The 9,008-nt window shown below is 40.9% G+C and overlaps 1 protein-coding gene across 1 annotated transcript; it reads right to left on the bottom strand.

Annotated features, from left to right (window-relative positions):
• Nucleotides 1–398: 398 nt before the first annotated feature.
• Nucleotides 399–6,258, bottom strand: LOC311119830 (uncharacterized protein). Its single transcript, XM_084194491.1, has 3 exons — nucleotides 6,166–6,258; nucleotides 3,523–3,676; nucleotides 399–1,924 (listed from the first exon to the last, which is right to left on the bottom strand). Exons 1-3 carry the CDS (start codon nucleotides 6,202–6,204, stop codon nucleotides 648–650), a joined length of 1,470 nt encoding a protein of 489 aa, XP_084050617.1. The 5' UTR covers nucleotides 6,205–6,258; the 3' UTR covers nucleotides 399–647.
• Between the last annotated feature and the right edge of the window lie 2,750 nt (nucleotides 6,259–9,008).

Genomic DNA, 9,008 nt, shown 5'->3' with positions numbered 1-9,008 from the left:
ATGTCCATTACATGAAATCCAAAAAAAAAATCAATTTAAATTACAGGTTGTAATGCAACAAAATAGGAAAAACGCCAAGGGGGCTGAATACTTTTGAAAGGCACTGTATAAACTGCTTACACAGATACATTATATTTGCACGATTTACATTATTCATAATGAATTCATAATTAACGTTTGGTTCCTGCAAATGACTGGCACCGTCTCCTATCTTAACTTATAGAACATATTCTGGATGTTCTGCCAAAAGTTCTGAGGGGAACATGACCGTCTCCCCCTCAAATCTTTACCCAGCACCTACAGGAACCAATGATTGTATGAGACAAGATGTACATTTCAAGGCTCTCTCTTCAGACAACACCATTTCCCTCACACATGAATATACACTTACTATTGTTGAAACATTATTCTACATTATTTAATTTATAATAGGAGTTAATGAAAAAAGATACAGCTTTGAAAACCCCCACCAACCTCAACATCCCCCACCCCACAACACACAGCAATCCTACTCTGAGACGCTTGATACATATGGATCCAGAGCTGCATATTATGCTAACAGGTTACCATGGAAATCAGACTTAGTACACTATTAGAGAATGGGAGATCGATGACTCTTTACAATATGTTTTCTATTGAAACTTTATTTAGGGATCTGGAACCAGAGCAGGAGAGGAGGGAGATAAAATATTACATGTTTGTGCTTTCTGGTGTTTTATCAGTGACCCTGAATGAGCAAAGCTCTTTCCACATAGACAGGAGTAAGGTTTCTCTCCAGTGTGTGTGAGCTGGTGTGTAGTCAGGGTGATATCTCGAGCAAAGCTCTTTCCACACTGATCACAACTATAAGGTTTCTCTCCTGTGTGTATGCGTTGGTGTGCAGTCAGGGTGGAATATCGAGCAAAACTCTTCCCACACTGATCACAGCTGTAAGGCTTCTCTCCTGTGTGTATGCGTTGGTGTGCAGTCAGGGTGGAATCTCGGGCAAAACTCTCCCCACACTGATCACAGCTATAAGGCTTCTCTCCTGTGTGTATGCGTTGGTGTGCAGTCAGGATGGAATCTCTAGCAAAACTCTTCCCACACTGATCACAGCTATAAGGCTTCTCTCCTGTGTGTATGCGCTGGTGTGAAGTCAAAATTCCTGACTCCGTGAAACTCTTCCCACACTGATCACAGCTATAAGGCTTCTCTCCTGTGTGTATCCGTTGGTGTCTAGTCAGAGTTCCTGACTCCATGAAGCTCTTCCCACACTGATCACAGCTATAAGGCTTCAATCCTGTGTGTATGCGTTGGTGTCTAGTCAAGTTTCCGGAAAGAGCAAAGCTCTTCTCACACTGATCACAGCTATAAGGCTTCTCTCCTGTGTGTATGCGCTGGTGTCTAGTCAGGTGTCCGGATAGAGCAAATCTCTTCCCACACTGATCACAGCTATAAGGCTTCTCGCCTGTGTGTATGCGTTGGTGTCTAGTCAGAGTTCCTGACTCCTTGAAGCTTTTCCCACACTGATCACAGCTATAAGGCCTCTCTCCTGTGTGTATGTGTTGGTGTTTAGTCAGGGCTCCTAATTGATTGAAACATTTCCCACAATCAAAGCAGGGGTAAGGCCTCTCCCCTGTATGAAGTCTCTGATGAGATGTTAAGGTTTTAGATGCAGCAAAACTCTTCCCACACTGAGAGCAGTAGTAAAGTTTCTCTTTGATGTGACTCCGCTGGTGAATTATCAATTCCTTCTGTTTAGCAAAACTCTTCCCACAGTCAGAGCAGCAATGATGAGGATTCTTTCCTATACCTCTCTGCTGGTGTTTCTTTAGGTGTTCTGATCTGGAGAGACTCTTTTCTGTCTTTTCAGCATCATGATGTTGTTGAGGCTCCCCAGATGAAAAGCCCCTCCCACTGAGAGGGCAACGATTAGGGCTGTCCCCTGTGAAACAAAGACATTGAAAAGATAGATTTTGGGTCCACGAAATGAATACATTTTGTGTCCCTTTGATATTCTTTCAGTAGAAATTGTGCACCCATATTGAACTTAAAATTCTGATATATTAAATGAAGTGCCCTTTAATAAAGAACACATGGAGAATTCGATTAATCAGATTTTTAATATGAATAAAGACTTGCTAAAGTGACACAATTCAGCATTTTGACAGGTCCCTCAGTCAACCCTGTTTAACTTCTACAAAAATTGTACCCACCTAATACAATACTTTCTCAAAGTTTTACCTTCATTGAGTACGGTTACATGCGCAGGATAATATGATTATTGGGAATAGTCAATTAGTACAGGAGTTTGATTTAAACGCTGACATGCTTTGAAAGAAGAAGAATCTCCCTAATAATCCTGTTTACATGGACACATCTGAAATCAGGCTACCTGATGAGACTTTGATTAATGCAGAATATTGCCAATCAAAATAAACGTTCTACCACAGAGGCCATGTTATTTTTTAAAAGCATATTTAATTCTGATTTCGGACAAATAAAGTTTGTGAAAACTATTTCTAAGCTGCATACTTTCAGTTTTTCTGAACTCACTGCACTCGATCAAAAGAAGTTAGCTTGCGCCGCTTGTGCTACCACATGTACAGATTAAATACACCACTATAACTCTGATTAAAGTGTTTACATGTCCTAATAATTCTAAAGATTGCTCAGAAAACCAGGTGTTTTTAAAGGCGTCTGCTTACTTCGGTTATGACCTCACGCCAATTAAGATAAGCAGAGTAAGGTGTTTACATGACTAATGCCATACTCGGCCTACTGCCATAATCAGTTTAATAGGAAATGATTAGTGTGCATGTAAAGCCCTAGTTATTTGGTTGCTTTGACAGTCATTTCTGAAGATTATGTATTTCATGTGATTAGTGATTAATTTACATCTGTCCCTCATTTTAAGTTCAACCCTGTTACATGAACTGAACTCTAGTTTTAATATGGTGAAACTATTCCTTATTTTGTTTTGCAAAAGATTAAATATCTAATAGTCAAATCAGAGTAAAAGCAGGTGAGCTGGTTCTACTCTTTTTGTCAATTCTCTGGTGTTTTGTGGTGTAAAACTGAGCAAGTGACCCCTTTTACCCAAAAATTAACATGGTAGAAATATTTTAACAATTACATTTTTTTGAGAAAATTGCATTCAATTGCCACTCCCTGTTGCACAAACCTAGCTTCCATTATCCCTGTCATAAGCGAATTTGCAGCTAATTTAAAGGACTATTTTACCAATGTAAACTATGGGTTGTGTTTGTTTTCAGTAGTCCCCTGTTACGGTCAACATAGGCACTTAATATAGTATTTATTTTTTATTTAACCTCTTGAAATGGGAAAACATGTTTTTTATTAAGTTAACACGTGCTCTTTATGACAGATCAATAAAATTAGGTGAAATCAAAAGTTTATTTTGACCAAGTTACACTTCTCAAATTTGAGTAGAATGACCAGATATTTTCATCAATATATAAATGAATCAATGAATAGTTACAGATGCAGACTGTAGTCTAATCCATACACCATGGTTCTTACTTAATGAAATCAAATCTCCATGTTCCTCTTCTCCTCTCTCTGTTCCACTCTGCCCCGGTGTTTTCCTACAGTCGACCAGAACCAGAAGTAAAGTACCGGGAGGCGGTCGACCTGGGGACTCCTGGAGGGTGGAGGGGGACGGGCTAGATTTGTCCTGTTGGCGGCAAGAAGTATTCTACATAGATTAACATTAAACCAAATACTTGATTAATTTAGTCTAAACCTCTGATTGATTTGGGTGCATCCCTTGAAAATCTCCTTTTACCTGAAATGTTTAATCATTCACTACAGCCCACAAATCGAAGAGCATTGGATTGGTGGAGTCATGGGCTAGTTTCCACAATATTTCTTATACCAGTCATTTCCTATCAAACAGCGAGGAAGAGGCGAAGCGAGATGGATAACTGGGCCCAAAATCTGGCTTCTGGCTTATTTGATCAAATATAAATTTCGTAACGATAAGGTTGTTAGGAGTGTATTGGTAAAAGTAGGACACGTGACATCCCGGCAACTTTGAGAAAAAAAAAACGTTGTATGGGAGTAGTGCCTGGTTGTGACTAGTTACCACAAACAAAGTCATAAACCACGCCCATTTCTACAATTGATCTTATTAAAATGTGATCTTAACCCTAACCACACTTCTAACTTTATGGTTAACCCTAAATAAATAAAAAATATGATACGGGGAGGGCCGGTGGGGTAAGTAACTGATCTTGCCACAGGTGTTGGTAGTGGTGGTCAGCTAGTGAAGAGGTCCCTACGTATTCACGTCACGTAGCCTAGGCTAGACGTCTCCCTACTGAATTTGAATCGTGGGAAAGCCAAATAAAAAATAATGAATAAGAAAAGGCAATCGAGTTTGATTAAATGTTTAAAGTCCCAAAATCTTGAGAAAGATGGTCAATCGAAACCAGAACGAGCCAGAGAACTGTCAGTGCCTGAGGAGAGGAGTGAGGGGCAAACTGTTCCTGATGGCGATGCCTTAGCTAGCAGCGCTGCTAATCCCGCCAGTTCAGCATCACCACCGGCACCTCCACTAGCTAGTAGGCAGAGTAGCGAGTCAGACTCAGCGGGAGAGGGAGACGGGGGGAGCTGGGGTAGGGGGATAGTCCATCCACCGATGAAGTGCTCGGAGCTGGTGCAATTTGCAGGTCAAGAACAAGCAAACGTATAACCCCTGGCTTGTCATTTATAATTCAAAGTTGGGCTGTACAACATGCAAAAAGGTAGGGAGCTTGGGTCTAGTAACGACTGGAGGGATTAATCTAGCAAAAGAGTGGGTGGAATGTACAGTAACATCCTCTGCCTCAGACGTAAAACAACAAAACAACAAAGAGCCCTCAGAAAAAATGTTTTTGAACATGCCCCAACCAAGGCACATTTGGTGGCAGAAAGCCTTGTAGACAAGGCTAAAGAGGACACCCAGGTTATAGTTAACACTCAAAATGAAAAAATAGACACTACAGCCAGAGTCTTCAGAACAGCCTCAGAATGAGGCTAAACGTCACAGCCACAGGCCCGCTCATGGCTTTGAGCAAGAAATGTACTCTCAGGAGTTAAATGGACTTGACATGGGGAGAGTCATTGTGGGAGGTTTTGAAAACTAAGGTAGGACTTTATTTTTTCTTTACAAACTTGTTCTATGCTGTGAAGGTAATCTGAATATTTGCTTCATATTATCACATAGGCAGGAGGCCTATATATTCTGATGTGTGTTCTAATGTAGCCTACATTGATTTATTTTATTTGGAGTTATATTCCGATATTGTGATATTTGTTCTACTGCTACATTGATGTCTTGAAAAGTATATGAAATGTGGTTATGTAAGCCCCACAGCTGAGTATGTGTGGATATGCATATGGCGGGTTTCCTGCAGTGTCTTCTAAAAATGTTGCTGTACATTGATGTCTAGAAAATTAGCCTATAAGAAATTCGGACTTGTGTAAGCCGAGCAGCTATACTCAACTATGTGGGCATACTGCCGTGACATTTAAAATGCTTTCAATTAATCAGCACCTTGGAGAGTGCTGTCCGTTTCACCACCATAGATAGTAGGCTACTTAGCTGTTTACTCTTTCTGCTGCGCTGCTACGTTGTGTTTGACACTTTTTTTCTCAATGTGTTCCGGTACCTCAGAGCCCCTCGGATAACCACCACTCTAGTGCTCACTATGTGTTACCGGACCTCACGAAATACAAATTAAGCACTGCGATATAGACGTTTGACTTTGTGGCAACTAGTGGAAACACGCATATCTGCCCTCTCATTGGTTATTATGGTCCCACCTGATCTTGCCTCTTCTCGATTGCCTTCCATTTTTGAAGACATTCATTTCTTTGTTAGACCTGCATCTGGTCAAATTATTGATAATGTGTTCAAAATCAGTGAAGGGATGTGAACATGTGCACACTTTGCGAGAAAGGAGAGATAATTAGATCATAGTCACAGATTCCTAAACATGACATAGTAGTAGGCTACTTTGTTGAAGTAAAAAAAAAAATCCCAACAAGTTTTACCGTCATGTTTTGTTTTGTCCAGCCGTTTAAACCGAACACAGGAATGTGGAGGATCAAAGATGATGAAAACTAGGCCTATACATTTTATACAGCACAGCAGACCTATAATGTTGAAACCAGACTTACCCGATTCATGGTGGAAGCTATTGTTTCTTTATATGACATGAAACGTTTTCGGCTACAACAGTACAGTTTGGCTGATTTGCTGTAGTCTTCTTCTTCTTCTTTAAGGTTTATGGCAGACTAGACCTATTTTTGTATTGCTGCCACCTCCTGTACGGGTAGTGAACGACAAATAAACATATCCATTGCGGGAAAGGGGAGCCGGGGGCGCGGAAATACACTACCACCATCATAAACAATACAAACATTTAATTAATCCCAAAATGCCCCACCCCTTCAGTGATAATCCAAATCATATTCCTTCATAGGCTCAGGGGCCTGTGTGGACTGAACATATATCGACCGGATTCCTTCTAATGCCTCTGCTGTAAAGTTCCAAAAAACGTTCAGCTGCACTCACAATTGATGCCTATTTTCTCAGATTTCTTCTTTGTTTGTACTGTGCATTTTAAATCCAATGCAATAAACCAGGGGTGCCACTTTGGTTTTAGATGTGGGGGGGACATAACCTGTCTGGGAGTCCTCCCACAGAATTGTTATGGGTATCTAAATGTCATTTTCCGCATTTTTACACAATCCAAAATGCCATCTCCATTTAGAACAAAAAGTAAGCAAAAATGCCCACAGTCATCAAGCTAGGTAAGAGATCATAAAAAAATTGTTTAAGTGAATAATAAGACTGAACTACATCAAAGGTAATTCAATAATACATATTGTGTTGCACCTTTAACCAATAGCCTAACAAATGAACAACTCTTGAAAAAAATACAAAGACTTTTGATTGTCTTTATTAAGACATCCTCTATATCAAATTTCAGCCAGACTGAACGTCTAACCCACACCAGTCTAGTCAATAACTAAACTCTCTCCCAACACAATTTCCATCCCATCTTGAATTGTTTTAATACTTATGTAAAAAAGCTATTTCTGATGTTTTTATTTTTATAAATTAGCAAAAGAAAATCTATAAACCTGTTTTCACTTCGTCATTATGGGGTATCGTGTGTAGATTGATGAGGGGAAAAAACTATTGTATCCATTTTAGAATAAGGCTTTAACATAACAAATGTGGGAAAAGTCAGGGGTCTGAATACTTTCCGTATGCACTGTAGGTTAGGCTACTATGGTGAGCGAGCATTGTGCCTTTTCATTATCAATAAGTATTGATTACCCATCAATTTGTCTCTGCCTGCAAATCGTCCTCATAAAAGGTAGGCTATATCCTATAGGACTATGCAAAACATGTCGCTGTCATCATTCTTGCTGCTTCCAGTTCAGTAGCCATACCTGCGAGATCAGATGCACGTGTGGCCTCAATTAAATAGAGTAGGCTATAGCCTATGCATGGGCGAAGAAGCACGGGGCAGTTATCTTTCCAAGGAAATGCACTTCCTAAATAGGCCTATGATTAGGCTATAGTTTACTAAACTCCGATAATTCAAAGATCATTCGTAAAAATCCAAATAACTTCACAGATCTTCATTGTAAAGGGTTTAAACACTGTTTCCAATGCTTGTTCAATGAACCATAAACTATTAATGAACACGCACCTGTGGAACGGTCGTTAAGACACTAACAGCTTACAGACGGTAGGCAATTAAGGTCACAGTTATGAAAACTTAGGACACTAAAGAGGCCTTTCTACTGACTCTGAAAACACCAAAAGAAAGATGCCCAGGGTCCCTGCTCATCTGCATGAACGTGCCTTAGGCATGCTGCAAGGAGGCATGAGGACTGCAGATGTGGCCAGGGCAATAAATTGCAATGTCCGTACTGTGAGATGCCTAACACAGCGCTACAGGGAGACAGGACTGACAGCTGATCATCTTCGCAGTGGCAGACCACGTGTAACAACACCTGCACAGGATCGACAGGACTGGCATAAAGTGCTCTTCACTGACGAGTCGCGGTTTTGTCTTACCAGGGGTGATGGTCGGATTCGCGTTTATCGTCGAAGGAATGAGCGTTACACCGAGGCCTGTACTCTGGAGCGGAATCGATTTTGAGGCGGTGGGTCCGTCATGGTCTGGGGCGGTGTGTCACAGCATCATCGGACTGAGCTTGTTGTCATTGCAGGCAATCTCAATGCTGTGCGTTACAGGGAAGACATCCTCCTCCCTCATGTGGTACCCTTCCTGCAGGCTCATCCTGACATGACCCTCCAGCACGACAATGCCACCAGCCATACTGCTCGTTCTGTGCATGATTTCCTGCAAGACAGGAATGTCAGTGTTCTGCCATGGCCAGCGAAGAGTCCGGATCTCAATCCCGTTGAGCACGTCTGGGACCTGTTGGATCGGAGGGTGAGGGCTAGGGCCATTCCCCCCAGAAATGTCCGGGAACTTGTAGGTGCCTTGGTGGAAGAGTGGGGTAACATCTCACAGCAAGAACTGGCAAATCTGGTGCAGTCCATGAGGAGGAGATGCACTGTGGTACTTAATGCAGTTGGTGGCCACACCAGATACTGACTGTTACTTTTGATTTTGACCCACCCTTTGTTCAGGGACACATTATTCAATTTCTGTTAGTCACATGTCTGTGGAACTTGTTCAGTTTATATCTCAGTTGTTTAATCTTGTTATGTTTATACAAATATTTACACATGTTAAATTTGCTGAAAATAAACGCAGTTGACAGTGAGAGGACGTTTCTTTTTTTGCTGATTTTATATTGCCTAGAAATAGGCCTAAATATTGATCACCCATTATTTCTCCGTCAGAAAATCTTCCCTCTCCTAAAAGGTAGGCTGTAAAAATAGCTCAAGATAAAGTGCAAGTCTATACAACTCTGCTCTCTTCAAACTACATTTAGCATATTGGCTGATATAGCCCTGTAAAAACATATAA

The sequence above is a fragment of the Coregonus lavaretus genome (genome assembly GCF_964263955.1).
Source record: "Coregonus lavaretus genome assembly, contig: HAP1_SCAFFOLD_55, whole genome shotgun sequence".
In the NCBI taxonomy this organism is placed as follows: domain Eukaryota; kingdom Metazoa; phylum Chordata; class Actinopteri; order Salmoniformes; family Salmonidae; genus Coregonus; species Coregonus lavaretus.
The sequence above is the reverse complement of the archived record's forward strand: the minus strand, read 5'-3'. Positions and strand labels throughout refer to the sequence as shown.